The sequence below is a fragment of the Microcaecilia unicolor genome, unplaced genomic scaffold (genome assembly GCF_901765095.1).
Source record: "Microcaecilia unicolor unplaced genomic scaffold, aMicUni1.1, whole genome shotgun sequence".
NCBI lineage: Eukaryota > Metazoa > Chordata > Amphibia > Gymnophiona > Siphonopidae > Microcaecilia > Microcaecilia unicolor.
The window spans coordinates 46660-73035 of record NW_021963579.1 but is presented as its reverse complement, the minus strand read 5'-3'; the positions used below and the strand labels follow the sequence as shown (position 1 = coordinate 73035).

General features: G+C 45.8%; 1 protein-coding gene across 1 annotated transcript; it reads left to right on the top strand.

Annotated features, from left to right (window-relative positions):
* LOC115459456 (cellular retinoic acid-binding protein 2-like) lies at positions 1-25385 on the top strand. Its single transcript, XM_030189278.1, is given in 5 exon segments — positions 1-80; positions 17142-17316; positions 18015-18131; positions 25336-25360; positions 25363-25385. Coding segments are annotated over 5 exon segments (414 nt in total). The 5' UTR covers positions 1-6.
* Positions 25386-26376: the final 991 nt, after the last annotated feature.

Genomic DNA, 26376 nt, shown 5'->3' with positions numbered 1-26376 from the left:
AGGAAAATGCCCAACTTCTCTGGCACCTGGAAGATGAAACACTCGGAGAATTTCGAGGAGCTGTTGAAAGTTTTAGGTGAGTGGATTCACTGCTTTTATTCCCCTTATATAGCTAAAGCCAATTACATCTAAAAGCAGCCAGCCGTATAATGCAATGCAATACAAATGCAATAACAAAATATAATCGTAATGGGTAAATGTGAAGCGTCTGTTTACGCTTTCCAAAAATACTAGGACTAAGGGGCATGCGATGAAGCTACAATATAGTAAATCTAAAACTAATCGGAGAAAGATTTCTTCACTCAACGTGTAATTAAACTCTGGAATTCGTTGCCAGAGAATATGGTAAAGGCGGTTAGCTTAGCGGAGTTTAAAAAAGGTTTGGCCGGCTTTCTAAAGGAAAAGTCCATAGTCCGTTATTAAATGGACTGGGGGAAAATCCACTATTTCTGGGATAAGCAGTATAAAATGTTTTGTACTTTTTTGGGATCTTGCCGGGTATTTGTGATCTGGATTGGCCACTGTTGGAAACAGGATGCTGGGCTTGATGGACCTTTGGTCTTTCCCAGTATGGCAATACTTATGTACTTATGTATAATAACACACCATAACTCACAATGGGAACAGGAAGGATCTACCTGAGCTCTCCAGAACACGAGGGTCCCAGCTGCCTGGTCTTCAGTAAAGGAGATTGAAAGGAGGGAGTCAGTGAAGTAAAAGCTGCTTCATTAACAACCCCCCCCCCCCCCAAACAACAAAGGACGATCTTAGTAAAAGCAACCTGGATTTGTGCCATGGAAGGAATCAGTCCCCAGGATAAGGACTTGACTTTCCTTGTCGACTCTTTGTGGACCCTGATTTCCTAAGGTTTTTCTTTTATTCTGTATCTAAGAGATGGAAAAAACATTTTTTTAATTTAAATTTTCTAAATTGAATCAGGTCATTTGTTTCCATTTCTGCTCTAATGTATTGTCTTCAAATATCAGGGTGTTTTTCCATGTCCTTTTTATAGATTATGTTCTTGTGCCAAGCGTTTATTTTTATCTGAAAGGTATTGGCAAGGCAGGGACACCCGGTTTAACCTTTATTCTTGTAACGACAATCTCCCAAAGCTCCTTTCCGATGTTCCTATACAGCCCCATCACAATATCTAATTAGTAATAAAAACGTAATCAGTGTTTTGGAAAATGATCAGAATGTGGGTTCTAAGGTCATCCTTGCTGCTGGGTATTTATGATGGGCTGGATTAGGTGGGGAAAGGGGGTACATTGCAGAGAATTGTATAACCCCCACACACACCACACCACACACACACACCACACACACTTACATCCACATCCACCATCTTCCTGCATTGCTTTGTAAAAATCTAGAGTTGGCACAATAAAAATGGACTTCAAAACCTATGCTGGGTTCTTTGTAGCCGGTGGCCAAGGGGTAAGGACCTGAGACCGCCAAGATGATGGTCACTCTATTGTCTGACCCTGTTCCCCTCAGTATTTTCAGTACCTTTGGTGGGTTCCTGCTCAGACTGTTTTCCAATGACTGAGAAAACTGTTATTTCAGACTTCTGTGGCTAAACTGGTGAGTCTCCATCAAAAAGTGTCTGAAAAGTCCGAGGGGGTTTGGAAGAAGCATAGTATGGTAGGAGAAGATCCTTATGGAGGAGTGGCCTAGTGGTTATAGCACGGGTCTTGCAATCCAGAGGTGGTCAGTTCAAATCCCACTGCTGCTCCTTGTGATCTTGGGCAAGTCACTTAACCCTCCATTGCCTCAGGTACAGACTTAGATTCTGAGCCCCCTGGAACAGAGAAATATCCAGAGTATCTGAAAGTAACTCACCTTGAGCTACTACTGAAAAAGGTGTGAGCAAAATCTAAATAAATAAATATTTGAAAGCTTGTCTTTTGCTGCTTTCACATGGTTAAGATGCTGCTGGGCTGTTCATCAATGAGAACCAACAGGAGATGGAATCAAGCCAGTAAAGCTATATCTTGCTCTTTTTCAGGGAGGAACCAATATGCAATTTTCTTGGAGGTTTGGGAGCCTCCCTCCTTCCAACTGAAACATTTCAGTTTGCTGTTTGCACAGGGGAGGAACTGAACTCCACAGGAAAGACAGAAGTACACAACATATGGAACCTACAGCACACATACAGATATGGGACACAATACACGCGCGTGTGTTTGGGGGGGGGGGGGGGGGGGGGGGAAGGGGTGCCTGTGATGGTATATATAGTACTTGTAACTAACTATCTAACCATAGGGATTACACTCAAAAACCAGAGTCTATTTAAACATCTAGATACTAAAGACTCCAGAGCTATGAAAAAAGCTTATTTTATTAACAAAAATATCAATCATTCACACACCACAATATTTCACAATACAATGTTACCACTCATTCACTTTAACATGTATCAACCAATTATCAAAATTCGGAAAAAAAACATATAGCTGTGCCAATTGGTCTTTACATATTACTGTTCTTCTTCGATGCTTATATATAGTACTTTGGAACAATGTACAACTTATGCATTTGATATTATAAATTCATCTTCAACTCTGGTTCTAAAAATAGAACCAGCGCGTAATTAGTGCTGAATGTCCTGCACTAAAACAGTTTTAGAACCATATTGCACCGTAATAGTAATAGTATGCTCAGTCCATAAAAGTTCATAATTGTTTTCTTGCTTACTAGCAACAATTATTAAGAATGTTAAAACACTCCAAAGTTGAAATGGCTGAAAACATGTAAGCGTGCTTGAAATTTTCACATCGCCGGTTCCCCGATGCTGATCGGCATTTCGTCTCCTTCTTCAGGAGGAACCAAAACTGTAACAATATTACAGCACATGATCCATTGTTCACTTCATGCAAAATGTATGAATTTTTACATGCATTAACATATTGAAATATACTTACTAATAATCTAACACTTGGCTGCTCGCCAGCGTGGCGGTCGGCAGTGCTTCCGTACCGGAATCACATCTCCGGAAGTTGCTATACGCATGGCAAAAAGGCGCATGAATTAAATACCCAGCACTTCGGAACGTAACTGGCGCCCTGACAAACGTCACACCCATTCGACCTCCAAATTAAGGCCACGTGGTGTTACTGTGTCCCATGTATAAATATAGCGCTGCTCCAGTGCAAGTAAGCGAGCGCTTATATCCCCACTTCTATTACCAGGTAAAATCTGAGTTAATACGGCACATTGAAGTGATCAATAGTGTGTTTATATTGCTGCCAATGAGACACAGAGGGTTCTCCCTTTTACCCAAACGTAGATTACTAATATGTTCTGCTAAACGTTTTTTTAGTTGTCTCTTCGTATGACCTATGTAATATAGTGCACAAGGGCACCAAATACAGTACACTACCCCTTCACTAGTGCATGTTGTGTGCTGTTTAAATAAAATTGTCTTGCACTGTGAGGGATATCGATAACATTGGTGTCTACAGAGTAGCAGCAATATACACACTTACCACAAGGGGAATGTCTACCCGTGGTATTATAATGTTTAGGGCGTTTAAGCAGCTCACCTACATTTGCCTGCCTTGTGTACGCTACCTTCGGGTGTTCCGTGAACTCAGGATGCACAGACAGAACATGCCAAAATTATGAATAATAGAGGAAATACCTCCTGCTCTATTTGAAAAAGGTATAAACGCATGCCACAGTATTGCTGGAGGAGACCTGACCCGACTGAAATAGCCAAGGGCGATATGCATACAATGCTCTTGTATGCATTCCGTATGACCTGTCTAGGATAACCCCGCTCTATGAATCTGTTGCTCATGTCTCGAGCTTGTACTTTAAATTCACCGACTGAGGAACACAGACGACGCAACCTCAAAAATTGGCTTACAGGAACACCTCTCTTCAGAGCCTTATGGTGAAAACTCTGATAGTGGAGAAGAGTATTCCTGTCTGTCGGCTTACGATAGATGGTGGTATTAAATCCACCATCTTGTGACCTAATGATCTTAATGTCCAAAATTCTAACTCATATAGCTATTCTAGAAGTAAACTTAATGTTAACATCAGCTTGATTAAGAAATGCTATAAAGCATTAAGAGTTCTAAGTGGACCACGCCAAAACAAGATGACGTCGTCTATGTATCTCTTCCACATGACCACGTGATCGACCCAACTGGAAGTGTAGACATAAGTTTTCTCATATTGAGTCATGTATAGACATGCCAGGGAAGGAGCAACAGTGGCTCCCATCGCTACTCCCCGGGTCTGAACATAAAATTGGTTGTTAAATTGAAAATAATTATGTCCAATCACCAACTTTAATAGTGATGTTAAAACCTCTACTTTAGATAAAGGTATCTGAGATGCTATCAACTGATCCTAGCCAATTTTATCGCCTGCTCCTGCGGAATGTTGTGTATAAGCAACGACATCCAACCCCACCATATAGAAGTCCTCACCCCCACACGATTCCAACTGATCTAGTATTTGAATAAAATGAATGGAGTCTCGAACATAAGATTCAGCTTTTTAACCAGGGGATTAAGGATCTTGTCTATATATTTGGATATAGGTTCCAATATTGAATCACGTGTAGACACTATTGGGCGACCAGGAGGGTCCAACAGTGACTTGTGGATTTTAGGGACAAAATATATGTATGGGACCTTTGGACTTGGATGGCACAGATATTTTTGATCCATCCTAGATAGAATTCCATCTACTACTGCTTTATCAACACATTGTGTAATTTGTTCCTGCAACCACTTGGTAGGATCATGATCGATAGGAATAATATTGTGTCTGATTTAATTGGTTCATACCCTCATACATATATTGTCTCTATCCATAATCACCGTGGATCCTCCTTTGTCCGCCCTCTGAATAATAATACTCTCATTATTAGCTAAATCTACAATGCTTTGACGCTGTACTCGAGACAAGTTACTACCTTGGTTATACGTTTTAGATTCCAGGTTGTCAACCGCCATTAGTACTAACCTCTGATAAGCAGCGATGGAAGAATCTATCGCTCCAGGAGGCATCCATCTAGACCTAGCCCCAGGTTTAACAAGGGGTTTGTTATCATCGTGTGGATGGGTGGGATTACCAAAATGGAGCCTTAGCCTTAAATCACGGAAAAATCTATATAAACCTCGTCTAGTTTCAAAAGAGTCATACCTATTAGATGGCACAAATGATAGCCCTTTGGTCAAAATCTCCTCCTGCTTCTCGGTTAACTTAATACTTGATTAATAACCGTATTTATTTCCTGGGATTTCGTTTGGGTTTGGCAGATTTGTTGTTTCTTTGGGATCCTTCACATTGACTAGAGGCTGCTGCGGAATGCGTAAAAAGAATCAGATAATGTTGCCATAGAGTGTTGTAACACCCCTTCGTATTGGCTGATGCAATCGCTTTTTATTTGACTGTAATTCATCGCCTGATGATTCACTAGATGATAATTTAAACATCACCTTTCTACCTCCGCCCTTACCTCTACGACCCCTTCTCTTCTTGTCCATCCAACTATAGATGTAACCTTGGTATAATCATATTCATCCCGACGAAACTTAGCTACTTTTATAGTACGTTGTTCTTTAGTATAATTATCAATCTTTAAATTGTGCTCTTCCAGATTTTTTTCGAAGATACTTTGTTCCTGTGCTATACACATAGCATTCTGTTTAGACTCTAAATCTTCTTTAATGTCATGAATCTCTTCTTGAAGCGCGTCTATAGTGAGTAGCATCAGGTCCAATGAGCACTGTGTAATTACCGAATTCCACCTTGCCACGTATTGATCGTTACCCAAAAATCTGGGTTCCTTCGGGATTCGTAAGCCCCTAGGGACCCGTTGTACATGGCAATACTCTATAAGTGCTGCTGAGTGGAGTTCGGCACGAACCAGTGCCTTATGGACCCTCAACACTCATCCAAGAGCTATCAGGTTCTGTCCGTGCACCTGAGAACAATCGGACACCACCCAGTAATTCCGTGATACGTTCCTCCGAAAGCCCTGCCTTTGACTGTTTTAGTGCAGGACATTCAGCACTAATTACGCGCTGGTTCTATTTTTAGAACCAGAGTTGAAGATGAATTTATAATATCAAATGCATAAGTTGTACATTGTTCCAAAGTACTATATAAGCATCGAAGAAGAACAGTAATATGTAAAGACCAATTGGCACAGCTATATATGTTTTTCCGAATTTTGATAATTGGTTGATACATGTTAAAGTGAATGAGTGGTAACATTGTATTGTGAAATATTGTGGTGTGTGAATGATTGATATTTTTGTTAATAAAATAAGCTTTTTCATAGCTCTGGAGTCTTTAGTATCTAGATATATATAGTACTGCCATTGCATAACAAAGCTGGGCCTGTTTCATTAGAGCAGAGGCAGGATCAGATGTTATCCTAAGGTACAAGAAGATGCCTGGGGAGATGGGAAGAGAGACAATAAAATGACTCTTATTACAGACAGATTTGAAGGCAGCAGACAATACAGCCTTCTTACAGTTCTAAGAAGTCACATTGATGGCAGGTTCCCGCCCCAAAGAGCTTACCATCCAATCCTTAGTAACCTTCCTGCAGCTTTTTAAAGAACACTGCAGTCAACCTCCAACTTTCTTCTGCATGATCTGGTGACAAAAGAGGGGAGAGTCAGCACTCCTCGATGGCTGGAAATGGAGAGACCTGGTTGTCTCTGTACTTCTGTGCTTACAAAAACGATTTAAGGAAAAGACAGACTTGTTCTCACCCTGCAGAGCAATTTTGCAAATTGGCAGTCCTGAGAATGAAGTGGAAAGGCATGCTTCCAGCATGCTCCCGCGGTGTTTAAAAGAAACAGCTTTTGGCCTGGATGGCACTGGCAGAGCAGGTGTTAAAAGAGTACAGAGCTTATAGCCTTCCAAGAAATAAGAATGACATTTAATTGGCAGGGTGCTTTGAATGTCAGTGGCTTCAGCAGGGAAAATTGATATTCATTCGCAGCAAAATGTGCCAGAGATTTTCAAAACCTGTGATAAGTGCTTTTGGGGTTCTGTCACCGTTGAAGGACCATTTCTGGACAAAGGGGGAAAGGGAGATTGCAAGGGCTTGGAAAGGATCCAATATGTAATCTAAACAATGGGCTATTGTTCATGGTGCATGTTATTAGCAAAATTCGCCCTTTCCTCTCTGAGCACACCACCCGAACTCTCATCCACTCTCTCATTACCTCTCGCCTTGACTACTGCAACCTACTCCTCCACTGGCCTCCCACTTGCCATCTATCCCCCTTCAATCCGTTCAGAACTCTGCTGCACGTCTTATCTTCCGCCTCGACTGATATACTCATATCACCCCTCTCCTCAAGTCACTTCACTGGCTTCCGATCAGGTACCGCATACAGTTCAAGCTTCTCCTTCTTACCTACAAATGCACTCGATCTGCAGCCCCTCCCTACCTCTCTACCCTCATCTCCCCTACGTTCCTACCCGTACCTCTGCTCTCAAGACAGATCCCTCCTTTCAGTACCCTTCTCCACCACCGCCAACTCCAGGCTCCGCCCTTTCTGCCTCGCCCCCCCATGCTTGGAATAAACTCCCTGAGCCCATATGCCAGGCCCCCTCCCTGCCCATCTTCAAATCCTTGCTCAAAGCCCACCTCTTGAATGTCGCCTTCGACACCTAATCACTATACCTCTATTCAAGAAATCTAGACTGCTCCAACTTGACATTTCGTCCTTTAGATTGTAAGCTCCTTCGAGCAGGGACTGTCCTTCTTTGTTAAACTGTACAGCGCTGCGTAACCCTAGTAGCGCTCTAGAAATGTTAAGTAGTAACAGTAGTAGTAGTTATTCCTGGTCTCCATGTCATCCAGATTTCATTGTTCCATTTCCAGCCTTGGAGCTCAGCAAGCTTACATGTTATATTTCTGGCCCACTGTATTTGGGATAAGGGAAAGAATTTAGGATATAAGGAATATTCACTGTGAGCGTTCGTTAGATTATTACTGTATTTGGAAATCGATTTTCATTCCTTCTGTCTACAGTAAGAAATAATAGCCTTGGCATTAAAACTCATCCTTAATGCATGGATGGAGCCATCCTAGAGACCCAGCTATAGCGTATATGAAGCTCATTTCAGGATATCTGGAAGCCTCTAGACTGTTCTGTAATTGCAATATTTATTATCATTGCATTGGACTGATTCTGTTGTACGACTTGGTAGAATTATCCGGCCAGGCAAGTTAATGTTAGGTTCTGTAAACGGAACTTGTTTAAAAACATACATTACTGTGCAACCCCCCCCCCCCCCCATACAACAACACAATCAGAAAAATATCTGATTTAGAGTTTGAGCCTGGAAGTACAGTCTCAGGGCAGTTCTTTAAGGGGGAGCCTCTGGCGTAACCGGATTCATGTGCACGAAAGCGCTTAAGGGTCAGCACAACGCCAGCTGTAAAGCTCAGTCTAGATTGCAAAGGTGTGCATAATTATATAGTGTAGTATATGTGTCTAGCTGTGTGCCCTACCCAGACTCCGCCCAGGGGGTGTGCTCACTTGCAGACTGTGTGGTAAGGCTCTTACGTGTGTGTTGTAGATTTAAACTAACGCTTAGGCAGGATATTGACACGTACGTACCATATGCTAGTATTGTAAACCTTAATGCATGCATCTGGGGGTAGATGTTAGCACCTGCTTCATAGAATTACCTACCAGCCCTCTAATTCAAGAAACTTGGGCACCCAATGTATGCTTAACGCACACACTAACAAAGTAAATGTCGGCAGATAAAGATCCACACAGTCCAACCAGTCTGCACTTCTTCATGCTTAAACACTGGTATACTTAATTTTCGTCTATCCGTAACATTTTTGCGGCAGAAACCATACAAGCACCAATACTATATCCCAACTACCAGTATTGCTGTTGAAGCCGACTCCAGCCTCAATCCTGAGCTGTTCTTGCCATTACTGCGTTTGCATAAATTTGCACATGAAATTTAAGAGTCAGGTTTGTTGTACACAACTTCATAATTGGCAGCAATTAGCAGTTGAGCGCCCAGCTGCCTTTAGTCACTGTTCCAGAAGTTTCACACGCAAATTCTATCATGCATAACTTCCAGGAGGGGCATGGATAGGTCAGATGTGTGCCCAGGAGTTACCGAATGCTAACTGGTTAGTGCAGGATTTAGATTTTGCTCACCCCTTTTCAGTAGTAGCTCAAGGTGAGTTACATTCAGGTACTCTGGATATTTCTCTGTCCCAGGAGGGCTCACAATCGAAGTTTGTACCTGAGGCAATGGAGGGTTAAGTGACTTGCCCAAGATCACAAGGAGTAGCAGTCGAATTTGAACTGGCCACCTCTGGATATTCTACCACTAGGCCACTCCACTCGCACGTGAGCCTGTATCGTCTACGAAATGAGTGTCAGTAAGTGCAGATACGGTAATTGTTTTAATGGCCACACATTAATGGCAACATTAGTGCATGGCAATTAATACAAAACGTAGAAAAAGGCCATTTTTACGGCTGTGGTAAAATGGCTTTAGTGTGCTGGAAAAACCTGTGCACGGGCACCCTAAGTAGCACAAGGCAAAAGTGGCCCTTGTTGGTTCCACCACTTGGCAGTGCTTAGGACCAGGGGCATAGCTATGGGGGGCCATGGGGGCCTGGGTCCCCGCAAATTTCGTCTGGGCCCCTTGTTTGGCTGGCAGGGGTCCCAACCCCCACCAGCCGAAGCCTTCTTCAGTGCAGTCTCTGGCGTAGCTGCATTTGCTGCCTGCCCCCTGCTCTTCTTTCTTCTTGTTCCTCTTGTGCATGCTGACGCTCAGTGGTCTCCGGCGCAGCCGCGTTTGCTGCCTGCCCCTGCCCTTTTCTTCTTGTTCCTCTTGTGCATGCTGACGCTCAGTGGTCTCCGGCGCAGCCGCGTTTGCTGCCTGCCCCCTGCCCTTCTTTCTTCTTGTTCCTCTTGTGCATGCTGACGCTCAGTGGTCTCCGGCACAGCCGCTTTTGCTGCCTGCCCTTCTTTCTTCTTGTTCCTCTTGTGCACACTGACGCTCAGCGGTCTCCGGCGCAGCCGAGTTCGCTGCCTGCCCCCTCCTCTTCTTTCTTTGCTGCTTAGGACAGGTGCTTCACTGCTCTTGGGTTCTGGAATTACATTGCAAAGACAGCCATTCAAATAGCTTAGCAGGGTTGCAGTCTCGGCATGGCTAGACTCGGTCTGTGCCGATCGGCCTGCTGTCCTGTGCCAACTACTGTTTCATATACACGACGCACCCCCTTGGAGAAGCTCCTCACATAGAAACAGCCTGGCTGCCTGTGAAAGTCTCATTCTGGGAATTGAATCCACAGGAGGAGGGGAACAGGCCTGGTGGCACACCCTCGGACTGACACTGGTTTTGCTGACATAAAATCTCTAGCATGGCTCCATATCTGAATGAGGGTTATTCAATGGCTCCATATCCGAAGGGACAATCCTTGTTTCTCCTCATTGCATCTAGGGACTCGGAGTTCCCTGCCTGTGGATTCAATTCCCAGAATGAGACTACAGCAAGACATGGCTTGCTATTGCATACAGGAGGGGCCTGAATTGTGGTTTATGTATATATCCCACCTCTAATTTTATCTTTCTTAAATATAGATCATGCTTATATACCCTGAGACATAGGAAAAGGGATGGGGATTGGCATGCCATGCAGCCCCCTCTGGGGTGGATGATTGTCACTTAAGTTTCCAAGAGAGGTGGGAGCATATCATCCTTCCTTTGGGGTGAGGGGACTACAGTGACATCGCTGGAGATCAGGGAAGAGAGGGAGAGGCAATCAGAATTGTTATTCCTATTCTCAGCTCATTTCTGCAGCCCCAGCAGTGTTGGTCTGAAATTAAAGTGTGAACTCCGTTTTCATTCCCTCTGCCAAGTTATAAAGGGCCAGGGCAAAACTATTTTGATGCCTGAGCAGAGGGTCTGCATAGTTTCTGCGTTTTGCCCACTGAGGCATAATGAAGATAATGCCTAGCCCTTGCCATTTACCTCTTCCTTCTGTCTTTCCCCATCCCCTAATCACCTCAAAAATTCCTTTCACCTTATAAACATAACGACAGTAAATGTTATAACTGAGCTTTCTGGGAAAAACTGTCAGAGTGGCCACTGGTAGGAGCTGGTGGCCACACTCTGGGGCCACCAAACCACGATTAGAACTCCTGCCTCAAGGCCCCATTGTAGTAATCCTAAAACCCTGACAGGCTAGGAGAGGGTTGGGAAGCTTTGATCAAAAGATGAAATGTGCCAAGGAACAGGATGAGCCAGTACAGGATTCATCCGTAGTGGAAAAGGTCAGGCCAGCTCCGCCAGCCCTTCGTGACCCAGCCAGTCTGGTTTTAAGATGTCCAAAATGAATATGTATTACATACAAGAAAAGCAAGCGATGCAAATGCAGAGATGCCAAGGGTGAACCATCCCAAAGAGTGAGGTTTACCATGCCAAGGAGAAGAGTTGCCAACTTTGTGATGAAGAAAAACCCGACACCTACCTCGACTCCAAGTCCCTTGCCACACCTGCTTTTGCACCCTTCACCTTCATCACATGCGCAAAACAGGAAAAATAAATCGTTGTTCCTTACGAATCAAGATGTCACTGAGCGGACCTCCCCTATCCAAATGGACTTGTAAAAACTGTATTTGCAAACAGGACATTACAAGTGCGTTAAATGCCTCTATTGTCAGTACGTGAAGAAAGGTAATAGGGTTCCAATGCCTCACAGCTCCCGATACTTTTACTTAAAGTCCAGGACAGATTGCAATTCCATGGACTTGGGAAAAATCCACAATTCCAGGAATAACACGTATAGAATGTTTGTACGTTTGGGAAGCTTGCCAGGTGCCCTTGGCCTGGATTGGCCGCTGTCGTGGACAGGATGCTGGGCTCGATGGACCCTTGGTCTTTTCCCAGTGTGGCATTACTTATGTACTTATGTCCTCTACTTGGCTCACTTTTATTACATAGAGCAGTGATTTAACCTATTGTGATGTCATAGTGGCTCATTCCACCAATAAGAACCAACCTCATTAGTGATGTCACAATGGCTTGATTGTATAGAATTTTTGTACGTTTGGGAAGCTCGCCAGGTGCCCTTGGCCTGGATTGGCCGCTGTCGTGGACAGGATGCTGGGCTCGATGGACCCTTGGTCTTTTCCCAGTGTGGCATTACTTATGTACTTATGTCCTCTACTTGGCTCACTTTTATTACATAGAGCAGTGATTTAACCTATTGTGATGTCATAGTGGCTCATTCCACCAATAAGAGCCAACCTCATTAGTGATGTCACAATGGCTTGATTGTATAGAATGTTTGTACGTTTGGGAAGCTCGCCAGGTGCCCTTGGCCTGGATTGGCCGCTGTCATGGACAGGATGCTGGGCTCGATGGACCCTTGGTCTTTTCCCAGTATGGCATTACTTATGTACTTATGTGCGTGGTGTCCATGTGGGTTGGTTTATTGGACAAACGTGTTAGCAATATAAATATAGCAAAACTGGAAGGGCCTCTAGTGGCACACTGGAGGGAAAGCAATCGTGAAACATCAGATTTGCAAAATACAGTTTTGTTACAAGTCCATTTGGATAGGGGAGGTCTGCTCAGTGACATCTTGATTCGTAAGGAACAACGATTTATTTATTCCCGGGACACTCTCCAACCCCAAGGGTTGAATCGAGACATTGAGTGGTTGTAATGGGCACAAAAGGAGCAAACGCGGGAAGGCATAGGCACGCAGTGCGCTGGTGTGGGTGGCGCTTTGGGATTCCCTTTGGGATGTTGACCATACACGTAGACGTTTTGAGTTTGTAAGTCATTTGAAAATTTATATGAGAAAACATATGTGCGATTTAGTTAGTTAAGTTTATATTTAGAGTTTGATGGGGTGATAATTTTAATATATTTATACATAGGTTCCCTTTTGAAAAAGCAGAGCAAAACTCGGCCAGAGTCAAGGGGACACGTTATGGTGTATGAATGAAGGCGTTGGCAGCATTGGACCCAACGCGGGTGTTTTTTCACTGAATCAAGGGTAGAAACATCCACAGGGGAAGATGGAATCTATAAAAACATCAGGATTGTAACAGCAGGGAGATTTTATGAGATAACAGAAAGTTATGATTGTAACGTACAACATGTAAGGTTTATTCCTCCATTAAGATTAGCACAATATTTAGGCACTGCACTCTGTTTGATGTTTAATCAATGTACATGTCATCAGTAGATTATTTTTATTTAGGTACTCCCCAGTATCTCTCCACACTCGTCCTTCCCTACACCCCTTCCCGTGCTCTCCGCTCCATGGATAAATCCTTCTTATCTGTTCCCTTCTCCACTACTGCCAACTCCAGACTTTGCTCCTTCTGTCTCGCTGCACCCTACGCCTGGAATAAACTTCCTGAGCCCCTACGTCTTGCCCCATCCTTAACCATCTTTAAATCTAGATTGAAAGCCCACCTCTTTAACATTTTTTGACTTGTAACCACTCGCCGGTACGCCACTGTATGAAAGTTTAGCAAAAGTTTAGGCATTGCATTGTACTAAACAAAAATGAATGCACTTGTTCATTGCATCCTAGTTAGCAGAGGGTAGACTTGTACGTGCAACATTATTTTATTATGAAGCAGGAATGTCTAAATGTGCGATGTTGGTTCCTTTGATTCTACCAAATGTTCCCCTGGAGATGTAATGGTAAGAATGTGTTAGACCTAAGCACGTTTTCATTTTACTTAATTTATTTAGATTAGAGGGATAAAATACTGAGCTTTGTCGTATAAGTTAAAATTTAATGCCAAGAAGTGCAGAGTGATGAGCTTGGGATGCAGAAATCCACAGGAGATGTACCATATAGGAAGAGAGAGATTGATAAGCACAGCTCAGGAGAGGGACCCTTGGGGCGATTGTGTCTGAGGCTCTCAAGGTGATGAAACAATGCAACAAGGCAGTGGCCGTGGCCAGAAGGATGCTACGCTGCATAGAAAGGAGCAGAAGAAAGGAGGTGTTGATGGTGAGGCCTTACTTGGAGTGTTGTGTTCAGTTTTGGAGGCTGTATCTTACTAAGGATGTAAAAAGACTTGAAGGTGTTCAGAGAAAAGCGACAAAATGGTACGGGATTTATGTCACAAGACATATGAGGAGAAACTTGAGAGACCTGAAGATGTATACCCTGGAGGAAAGGAGAGACAGGGGTGATATGATACAGACATTCATAAGTACATAAAAGTAATGCCATACTGGGAAAAGACCAAAGGTCCATCGAGCCCAGCATCCTGTCCCCGACAGCAGCCAATCCAGGTCAAGGGCACCTGGCAAGCTACTCAAACGTACAACATTTTATACAAGTTATTCCCGAAATTGTGGCTTTTTCCCAAGTCCATTTAGTAGCGGTCTATGGACTTGTCCTTTAGGAAACCGTCCAACCCCTTTTTAAACTCTGCCAAGCTAACCGCCTTCACTATGTTCTCCGGCAACGAATTCCAGAGTTTAATTATGCGCTGGGTGAAGAAAGATTTTCTCCGATTTGTTTTAAATTTACTACACTGTAGTTTCATCGCATGCCCCCTAGTCCTAGTATTTTTGGAAAGCGTGAACAGACGCTTCACATCCACCTGTTCCACTCCACTCATTATTTATATACCTCTATCATGTCTCCCCTCAGCCGTCTCTTCTCCAAGCTGAATACCTAGCCTCTTTAATCTTTCTTCATAGGAAGTCGTCCCATCCCCGCTATCATTTTAGTCGCCCTTCGCTGCACCTTTTCCAATTCTACTATATCTTTCTTGAGATGCGGCGACCAGAATTGAACACAATACTCAAGGTGCGGTCGCACCATGGAACGATACAACGGCATTATAACATCCTCACACCTGTTTTCCATACCTTTCCTAATAATACCCAACGTTCTATTCGCTTTCTGAGCCGCAGCAGCACACTGAGCAGAAGGTTTCAGTGTATTATCAACGACGACACCCAGATCCCTTTCTTGGTCCATAATCTACAAACAAACCTTTTCCAGAGACAGGAAGGTGGTAGAACTAGAGGACATGAACTGAGGTTGTCAGGAAGTACTTTTTCACAGAGAGGGTGGTAGATACCTGGAATGCCCTTCTGTGAACGGTGGTGAAGATGAAAACAGTAACAGAATTCAAAAATGTGAGGGTAAACACGAAAGGATCCAAACAAGGTTAGCGGTGATTAGATGGCAACACCAGTAATTGGGAAGCAAAACCAGTGCTGGGCAGACTTCTATGGTCTGTGCCCTGAAAATGACAAATCAAGGTCAAGTACGCATATATAGTATCACCTTATGCTATGAGTTTATCTTGTTGGGCAGACTGGATGGACGTACAGGTCTTTATCTGCCATCATCTACTATGTTACATACATGCACGTATACACACACCACACATATACACATGATCTGCACGACCGTACACAAAATCATTCACGCAGATGCCCCACTCTATATGTTAAACCTAGTGGACCTACCGCCCAGAAACGCCAAAAGATCGGCCCGCAAATTCCTCAATCTGAACTTCCCCAGCTGTAAAGGAATGAAATACAAACAGACTTATGCTACGACCTTTGCGTACAAAAGCACACAGTTTTGGAATGCGTTACCCAAGGCCCTGAAAACCATGAACAATCTAACCAGCTTCCGCAAAGCTTTGAAAACACACCTCTTCAACAAAGCCTACAAAAGTCATCCTCAATGAAACAAATCATTCCTTAAACCACCCAAGTACACCAAAAACACCTCTCACACGACCTACCTAACACCTTCCATCTAAATCCCTTTCACCTCTGCTTATGATTGACTGTATTTAAATCATGTAACGACTCTATCATAAGAATACTCTGTAAGCCACATTGAGCCTGCAAAAAGGTGGGAAAATGTGGGGTACAAATGCAATAAAAATAAATAATAATGTCCTCTCTCCTCTTTATTCCCCTTTCCCTGCCTCACTGCACACATATTTCTGTGAAAAGTTCTACCTGTCTCATTTCACACAAATCTAGGTTCTGCTTATATCAATAGAAAGACATCCAAATGACCAACAGGTGTGCTAGAGGCGTTACATTGACATTCTTAGCGGAGAATTTGGGATCTGGCTATATAAATGCATCTGTTGTTCTACACCCGAGTCAACATCGAGAAATTTTAGAGCTGCCCAAGTTATCAAGTTCCAACAGGGAAGCGTTTTGACCACTCCTAGTTTTTCAACATCTCCCAAAAGCAGTAGTGGATTTGTAGTCGTCCTGATTCTACCTAGGATAAGGTTGTCAGAAATCCAGGATTGGACTAAAATCTCCTGCCTGGAACTTGGTAGCTCTAAAACCAAGAGACAAGGATCTCTGTCGGGGCTGATCATCAAAGGTGTACACTGTACCTGCACTGACAGCACCAAAAGGATACTGATGTATAGTCACTGGGGTTCCTTCTCCCTATTCTTCCTGAAGGGGCCCCTTAGTGGTGACAAATGTACTTCCCACTACAACACAGAGGCGTAGCCATGGGGGGCCTGGACGGGCCCAGGCCCAGCCACTTTGCTCCAGGCCCGCCCAGCCTCTTCTGCCCGCTGTCCCCGTCCGCGTGGTCTGCTCACTTTTACTGCCCTGAAGCGCCGTTTTCCCTCCAGCTCCGGCGATTCCCATAGCCAGCCTTCTGCCTGCGCGCATCGTTGGGGCCTCTTCTCAGGCACGTCCCGCCTACTCTTCAACTTCCTGCGTCCCACCTTTGCGGAAAACAGGAAATTGCAGAGTAGGCGGGACGTGCCTGAGAAGAGGCCCCGACGACGCGCGCTGGCAGAAGGCTGGCTATGGGAATCGCCGGTGCTGGAGGGAGAACGGCGCTTCAGGTCAGTAAAATGACCAGAACTGACCATGTGCAGGGGACTGTCGTGGGGGGGGGGGGAGGGTAGGGTGGAGAGGAAATGCGAGGCCTGTGCCCACCCAGTCCACCTCCAGGCCCATCTAAAAATTAAACTCTGGCTACACCTACTGCTACAACAGTACCAGGGTGCCTCACTTTGGGTTGGCGCATTCTGGGCAACACATCAGGTGTGAACGTACTTTAACTCAGTGAACGTGTAAGAGGTTCAGCGAGTAATGCAATGGGTTCATGTTCTTAAGGAGTGAATGTGTGCTGAGAAAGATTGCCGTGGCAGCAGCCTCCAAGCCGGCCGTGGAGATTAAACAAGAAGGGGAAAGCTTCTACATCAAGACTTCTACGACGGTCCGAACCACTGAGATCAACTTTAAAATTGGCGAGGAGTTTGAGGAGCAGACAGTAGATGGAAGACCCTGCAAGGTAGGAGCACAACGGTCTCATTCCCCCCCCCCCTCCCCTTAAAACCCCCAATTATCCACACTTTACAAATACCAGCTAAATACAACAGGGTCTGGTTTTATAAACGGACAGCACTGACAGATCCATTTCCTTTGCACAGTTTTCAGCTGGCTGCGTCTTCCCCAACTTAATGAAACCAGACAGTTACATTTAGGGTGTTTGACTCTTAAGCCGTTCTTTTCCCCCTAGCCTGTATCTATGCAAAAAGACAGTAACAAGTCTAATCATTGGTATGAAGAGCAGTTGGGTCCATGTAGGGGAAGGAGGGCGCTTTATGCCCCCTTCCTCATTCTCCCTTCCCCCATCCTCCCTTCCATCATCTACATTTCCATGCTTCGGCTTTCCTCTTCCTGGTTGTATCTTTGATGTTTCTGCTGTGCCTAATACAGTCAACCTCTCTAACCTTTTCCATAAAGGTCTCTTAACTCCCGCCCCCCCCCCTCCTGACACCCCATTGGCTCTTTCACATTATGGAAGTGGTTTCGCCAGCTTAGCATTCTCCAGCAAAGGAGTCCACAGGGAGCCATCTGTCTTCAGAAATGATGGATGGGCAAGGTACTGCATGGGTTGTTTGTTATGTAAATGTGCCTCAGTTATTTGGATTGTCTTTGACTTCTTTTCTTTTGGGGGTGGGTGGGGGGATTTCTTTTTGATTGTAGAGTTTAGCCAGATGGGAAAGCGAGAACAAGATGGTATGCGAGCAGCGACTGTTGAAAGGCGAAGGGCCCAAGACCTCTTGGAGCAGGGAGATGACCAATGATGGCGAGTTGATCCTGGTAAGGAAGGGGGAAGCCGGCAGGCAGACGTAGGCGCCAACATTTCAAAAGGACTGGGGGTACCAAACACAATGCAAATCAATTAAGGAGCTTGCCCAACACTGGGGGGTGCTCAGCACCCACAGAGTTGGCTCTTATGTGGGCAGGTGATTGATTTGGGCACTGCTTGCTGGGTTGGTTTCTCTTAAAGTCTGCTTTGTCTGAAACGTTATTGTTTGTTTCTTTTTCAACAGTTCCAGCATCAGCCACACACCTACTCTGACATTTTCAGACCTTTAGTTAATCTGTTTTATGTAGACCTTTGCTTTCGTTTTTGTATGTGAAGTAGCAACGGGCAGCCAGAAAATGTTTTTTCACGTTGTTTCCTTTGTAATTTTCTGGAGTGTTAATTTCGACCCTTTTCACTGGCCATGTTTTTCTTCTTGGGAGCAAAGTCATTGAGTGCGCACTCTTTGGAAAAAGGACGCATTCTTTCAGAAACAGGGCACACTCCTTTCCTGGTATCATGTACATGCACAGTGTTTGCACGTGTGCAATGGTTCACTCATGCACAGTGGTGCACTATCGGGAAAAGAGTTTGTGCTCCATCAGAAAGATTACGTCCTTTTCCAAATAGTGCGTCCTTTTTCAAAAGACTGCATCCTATTGTAAGTAAATGGAAAACGTGAGTGTTTGTGTTTCTTTCTGCTAATTTTCGGGTTTTAACGGCATGCAACAACCAGAGGTGTAGCCAGACCTCAATTTTTTTTTTTTTGGGGGGGGGGGAGGCCTGAGCCCAAAGCGGGGGAGCATATTTTGTCCCGCCTTACCACCATTCTCAATCCCAGTTGCAACCCCACATACCTGGGCTGGTGGGGGTCCCGCTTGCCCGCCATGACACGCATGCTTGGGTTTAGTGAAATTGAGCATGCACGAAGCTTGTGCGTGCTCAATTTCACTAAAACCGAGCATGTGCGTGGGGGAGGGAGAAAGCAGGATAGGCAGCATGGCACCGAATATTGTCGCAGGAAAGCTTCAGGGATTGGGGACCCCACCAGCCAAACTAGCAGACCTTTGGGGCCAGAACCCAAAATTTGGGGGGGGGGGGGGGAGGGTTTCTTTTAAACTGGCATGTTTGATTGACAAAATGTTCGATGGATCTAGTCCAGAATATTTGGTAAAATTGTTTCTCCGAGGACAAGCAGGCTGCTGTTCTCACGATTGGGTCGTCATCCGCGACGGCCCAGGAGACCGGCAAATCCCTAGTAAAAAAACAAAAACTTCTCGAACGCACCGGTGCACGGGCAGAGTGAACTGCGCACGCACGAATGGCTACCCACCCGCGGCGCGAGCGTGCCCTCTCAGTTTCATTTTGTCCGTGATCTTGAGTGACACGTATTTTTCGACTGCGCTCAATTTTGTTCGGCTCAGGAGACTTTATTTAGCGTTTACCGCTCCCCCATTTTTTCTTTCTTTTAGTAGATATTACAAATTTAAAAAAAAGAGTTAGCTTTTAATTTCTTAGTTTTCGTCACTTCTTTAAGTTTCCTTCCTTTTTGTCACGGCCGCCTTTTAGGCTGCTCGGCCAGGTCTTCTTTTCGTTTTTTGTGCCTTTTATTCGGCACGATCGAGTCCTTTAATTTCGCAGCCGCTATTTTTCCATCCATGTCATTGAGGACTCTCAGCGCCTTCAAGCGTTGTAGTCGCTGCAACCGGACCATCTCGGGTACCGACCCCCACGCGTGGTGTCTCCAGTGCCTTGGGCCCGAACATTTGCCAGCTGCTTGTAAGCTGTGCTCTTTAATGAAAAAAGCGGACCCAAGTGTCTCAGGAGGCTCAAAGTGAAAGACTTCTTGCTGATCGGTCCGGTCCTTCGACGTCGGCATCGACATCGGTACCAAGGTCGTCGTCGAGGGAAGCATCGACTTCGAGAGTGCAGATAATGGCTGCTGAATGACCACATCGCGCTGGGAGCAGCGAGGCATCGAATGGGTCTCCACCTGTCTCAAGGCCTACTGCTATGCAGGCCCCCGGGACCAACCTTCATCGGACCCGGCCCCGTGGAGGCGTGAGGATTCCACGTCCTCCTTCAGTACCGAGGAGTCTCGATGACGGGCGTCGAGTGAAGGCTAAGAAGCACCGTCATCGTTCTCCTTCCATGTGCAGTACCAAGAGCTCCGGGGAGCTGAGGGATTTGGCACCCGAGAAGCGTCAGCTCCGAGAGGACCACTCATCCTCTATCCAGGAGGTGCCGATGCGTCGGTCTTCTGGCAGTTTGGTACCGGCTCTCGAGCCCCCTCAGATTCTGCCACTGGCTCCTGCACCAGCCCCGCATTTTTCCGATGGAGCTCTCGACGAGCGCATCAGGGCCCTTCTTCCAGAGCTTCTGGAGGGATTGCTGCACCAGTCTGCTTCGGTGCCAGGGGTGCTTGCGCCTTCTGCATCAACTGTGGAAGCGGCATCTGGGCCTTCACCTGTGATGAGGTCTCCATCCTCGGTGCCGCTTGCAGCATCGGCCGCCACTCGGGTCGATTCTCCCTCGACGTCGGCGGAGGAAGCTTCGCCGCAGTCCAGGCAGGAGTCGATTTCTCGACATCCCCCTTGAGGCTGTCATTCCTCGACGTCGAGACAGGCTTGGGTTTGGGCTGCTCTTAGAGAGCTTTTGTCCGATACCGATGATCAGAGCTCGTGGGAGGAAGAGGAAGATCCTAGATACTTTTCTGAAGAAGAGTCCTATGGGGTCCCCTCTGATCCTACTCCACCTATTGAAAGAAGGATGTCGCCACCTGAGAGTCTTTCTTTTTCCTCCTTTGTTCGGAAAATGTCTAAGGATATTCCCTTCCCTATGGAGGTTGTGGATGAGCCCAGGGCCGAGATGCTCGAGGTCTTGGACTATCCTTCTCCGCCCACAGACGTTGCAATGGCCCCTTTGCATAACACGCTCAGGGAAGTTCTTATACGAAACTGGTGGTCCCCCTTTCTAATCCAGTGGTCCCTAAAAAAGCTGAGTTCCAATACAGAGTCCATGGAGAACCAGTAATGGTGAAGGCCCAACTACCTCACGATTCCTTGGTGGTGGACTCTGCTCTCAGAAGAGCCAAGAGTACTAGAGACTATGCCTCGGCCTCTAGGCAGAGAGTCTAGGGTCTTGGATTCTTTTGGGAGAAAGACGTATCAGGCCGCTATGCTCGCAGCCAAGATCCAAACATACCAGCTCTACACGAGCATCCACTTGCGGAACTCGGTGAGGCAACTGTCCAGTTTGGTTGAAGCACTTCCTCCGAAGCTTGCTGAACCTTTTCACCAGGTGGTCAGGCAGCAGAAGGTGAGTTGCAAATTCTTGGCCAGGGGTACTTATGACACTTTTAATGTGGCATCCCGAGTAGCTGCTCAAGGTATAGTGATGCGCAGACTCTCATGGCTGCGTGTCTCTGACCTTGATCATAAGACCCAGCAGCAAATGGCGGATGTTCCTTGCTGGGGGATAATCTTTTTGGAGAAAAAGTAGAGGACATGGTCGATCAGATCAAGAAGCACCATGATGCTATGGATTCTCTCTCCCGGGGCATCTTCTGCTACCGTCTCCTCATCTAGGAGGTTTTTTAGAGAAAGAGGAGTGCTCCCTATTCCTACAATAGGCGTCAGTACACTCCTGCTTCTCGGCAGCCTATCCAGGCTCAGTCCCAGCACGCTCATTCCCATCAACGGCGTGCAACTAAGGCCCCTGCGGCTCCCCAGCAAAAGCAAGGGACTGGCTTTATTTGTTTGCTTCATGAGAGGTTTGCTTTTGTCAAAGCCCCCTGTCAAACCTCTACCAGTGTCATGGGATCTCAAGGTCGTTCTCACCCAGCTGATGAAAGCTCCTTTTGAGCCACTGAATTCCTGCCATCTGAAGTACTTGACTTGGAAGATCATTTTCTTGGTGGCTGTTACTTCAGCTCATAGAGTCAGAGAGCTCCAAGCCCTGGTAGTGAATGCACCTTATATCGTTTCATCATAACAGAGTAGTCCTCTGCACACGCCCTAAGTTCTTGCCAAAGGTGGTGTCGGAGTTCCATCTGAACCAGTCAATTGTCTTGCCAGCATTTTTTTCCCTGTGCACACCCGCCCTGGTGAGGACAAGTTGCACACCTTGGACTGTAAGAGAGCATTGGCCTTTTACGTGGAGCGGACAAAGCCCTATCGACAGTTGTTTTTTGACCCTAACAGGAGGGGAGTCGCCATCGGAAAATGCACAATCTCTAATTGGCTAGCAGATTGCATTTCCTTCACTTATGCCCAAGCTGGGCTGACTCTAGAGGGCCATGTCACGGCTCATAATGTTAAAGCCATGGCTGTGTCGGTGGCTCACTTAGTCAGCCTCCATTGAAGAGATTTGCAAGGCTGCAACGTGGTCATCAGTCCACACATTCACATCTCACTACTGCCTTCAGCAGGCTACCCGACGCGACAGTCGGTTTGGGCAGTCGGTGCTGCAGAATCTGTTGGGGTTTAGAATCCAATTCCACCCCCTGTTCCAGGCTGCACTCTCAGTTAGTGTTTATTTTCAGGTCAATCTATGTTAGTCCCGCCGTTGTGAGGCCCAATTGACCGATGTCATTGTTTTGAGTGAGCCTGGGGGCTAGGGATACCCCAATCGTGAGAACAAGCAGCCTGCTTGCCCTCGGAGAAAGTGAAGATACATACCTGTAGCAGGTATTCTCCGAGAAAAGTAGGCTGATTGTTCTCACAAACCCTCCCCTCCTCCCCTTTGGAGTTGTTCTATTCTCTGTTTTGCTTTTTATTAAACTGAGAGGGCATGCTCGTGCCGAGGGCGGGAAGCCGTTCGCGCGTGGCCAGTTCACTCTGCCTGCCGGTGCGTTCGAGAAGTTTTTGTTTTTTTACTAGATTTGCCGGTCTCCTGGGCCGTTGCGGACGACGACCCAATCATGAGAACAATCAGCCTGCTGTCCTTGGAGAATACCTGCTACAGGTATGTATCTTCACTTTTCTTTTCCTTCGTCACCTTGTTTTCAAGAGCAGGCATGTCTCGACTCCTTTATTTTCCATCCTTATTGGGGTCAGATATAAGAAGTCTTTGGAATTATCCTTTCCCTATCAAACTATGTTCTTACCCATTTCTCTTAGAACAACTTTCGTAAAAGTTTAAAGACTTACTTTTTTTTTCCAAAATCTTATCATTAGTTTTATATCATAACATGAGAGTAGCCATATTGGGTCAGACCAGTGGTCCATCTAGTCCAGTATCCTGTTTTCCAAACAGTGGCCAAGCCAGGTCACAAGTACCTGGCAGAAGTCCAAATCGTGGCAACACTCCATATAGAACCCCAAAGAATAGCAAGATCTGAATCCTAAAGAGTGACAAGATTCCATGCAGAATCTTAAGAGTAGCAACATTCCATGTAGAACCCCAAAGAATAGCAAGATCCTGGAATCCTAAAGAGTGACGGGATTCCATGCAGAATCTCAAAGAGTAGCACATTCCATGTAGAACCCCAAAGAATAGCAAGATTCTGGATCCTAAAGAGTGACAAGATTCCATGCAGAATCTCAAAGAGTAGCAACATTCCATTAGAACCCCAAATAATAGCAAGATTCTGGAATCCTAAAGAGTGACAAGATTCCATGCAGAATCTCAGAGTAGCAACATTCCATACTAGAAATCCCAGGGCAAGCAGTTGCTTCCCATGTCTCCCTCAATAGCAGACTATGGACTTTTCTTCCAGGAATTTGTCCAAACCTTTTTAAACTTAGATACATTAACCGCTGTTACCACATCCTCCGGCAAAGAGTTCCAGAGCTTAACTATTCGTTGAGTGAACAAATATTTCCTCCTATTTGTTTTAAAAGTATTTCCGTGTAACTTCTTTGTGTGTCCCCTAGTCTTTGTACTTTTGGAACGAGTAAATATGCAAGTTTGTGCAGACATTTACACCAGACCCTATGCACGATTATCAGACTCAGACTAGGCCTCTGCTTGTCCTCCCAACTTAGGTGATCCATCTGTAAGTCTATATATTTTGTACCATCTCACTCACAGTATATGAAGGTCAACAGCACCAGCTACAACGTCAAGAGAGGATACCCCCAATCCCACTCCAGCCAGCCCTCCCCCTCTAAGTAAAATTAGCAGTTCACTACCCAGACAACATAGAGAGGTACTGACAGTTCTCCACACTCGTTTCAGTTTCACTGAGTCATCCACTTGGAAGGAGATACAAAATAATATCTGATTTGGTGTTTTTTTAATTGCTTGACCTATCAGGATCACTGGGTACAAGGTGAGCCGCCTGCATCTCAGCTTGAATCCTGATTTGGATGGATGAACTCATTCTCAGCATGGGTTTGCATTTTTGGTCTGCTCTTAGCAGCCTCGAGGCTTTTTTTTTCCCCAAATGTCTGTCAAAGTGGAATCAGTTTTTGGAGTGGAGGAGTAGCCTAGTGGTTAGTGCAGCGGACTTTGATCCTGGGGAACTGGGTTCGATTCCCACTGCAGCTCCTTGTGACTCTGGGCAAGTCCCCCAAACCCTCCATTGCCCCAGGTACAAATCAGTACCTGTATATACTATGTAAAACCGCTTTGAACGTAATTGCAAACCCACAGAAAGGCAGTCCCTTTCCCCTTCAAGTATTTTTTTTTAGCCAGCCAGTCAGTTTATGTGTGAATGCAAGTTAGGTCCCCTACTAATATCTAGAATCTGCAGTATGAAGACGGAAGATTTAATGCAGAATAGAATGATGAAACCTCTAGAAACCCTTCAAAAGACAAAGTCATGAAACCTCTAAAACGGAAGATGTAGGCTAGAAAGAGACCGTTTGTGCCCGTTACTGTCTTCACAGATCTTACTCCCTCTACATTGTTCTCCTTCCCTCTGCCACCACGGTCCCTTGTGCCTGTCCCATTGAGCTTCCCTCCCTTCACCGTCATCTGAAGACCCCTCATTCGTTGAACTGGAAAATGCTTCCTGCTGGGAGTTATTGAAGCCTGCTAAATGTTTGAATGTTTGGATCAGTATCTCCTAGCCCTTCTTTCCTCTTTAGGGAGTTCTTCTGTCTAGAATAGATCCTGAATGGCTTTCATTAGCTCTGAGCTGTGTGTGTGTGTCTGTTTTGATAGTTGGCTAAAGACTGAACTTCTTTTGTGAGTAACGATCATTGTTCTCCAGCAGTAGCGTGGTGCCATCACTGGACGTTCTTGTTCATCCCCTCTCTTGACTCTTTGCAGACCATGAGTGCCGCCGATGTGGTGTGTACAGGATTTATATCCGGGACTAGCAAGGCAAATAGGTGACGAAGCACGGTGGCAAGGCCGCACACCCTTCCAGTCCTGCAGAGAGTGCCCTGTTTACAGCACGCGAAAAGGACCAGTGCCCTCTCCCTCACCCACTTTTTCCACAGCCAATCCTCCATCAGAAACCACGCCGGACTTTCTTGGCGGTTTTTGCCTCGCAGGGAGCTGCAGGGGTGGCCTAACCATCATTCAGTGTGTTTCTCCTCCGATGTCTTCCCGCAATGGAAGTCGTTCAAGTATCTCTTCAGAGAAATCCAGCTTTCCCTCACCCAGAACCACCCATTTCAGGAAACTGAACTGCTCCAACTGTTGGGGGAGGGGGGGGGGGGGGGTTTCATCTTAAAACTTAACATGCACCCATTTTCTTTGTAATAGATTATTGAAATTTGAAATATGAACGCATGGTTCATCCTTGAAGATGATGAATACATCAATTTATGAAACAGATAGTCTTCAATGGACATGTGTGCAAAGTTCCCGTTAAGCTATGCAGTGGTGGCCCAAGGCAAGATGCCACCTGAGGCATGGCTGAGATGCTGCTGCCAAACCCCTCCCCCCCGGGCCACGGTCTGGCATTTTCCCCCTTCCTTTCTCCACCCCCTTCCCCTAGTTTACCCTCTTTTCCCATTTTCCAAAAGGCGGCGGCAGTAGCGATTAGGGTACCGGCCTCTTCCTTACTGCGGCTCGTCTTTGATGAAACCGGAAGTTACATCAGAGAGGCGGGGCCACAGTAAATAGAAGAGGCCGGTGCTGACGGCAGGGAATTGCTGCCGCCTTGGGGGCAAGGGGGGTGGAGAAAGGAAGGGGGAGATGCCGCTCCGGGAAGAGTGGCTGTCTGAGGCCCATGCCGTTGGTGGCCTAATGGTAGGGTTGCCACTGCTTTGGGCAGGGGTGGTGCAGGCAATGTCATGGTGATTCAGCAGGCAAAGTTCTTTGGGATGCTCAGGGGACCTGCTCCCACCTCATGATTGAAAC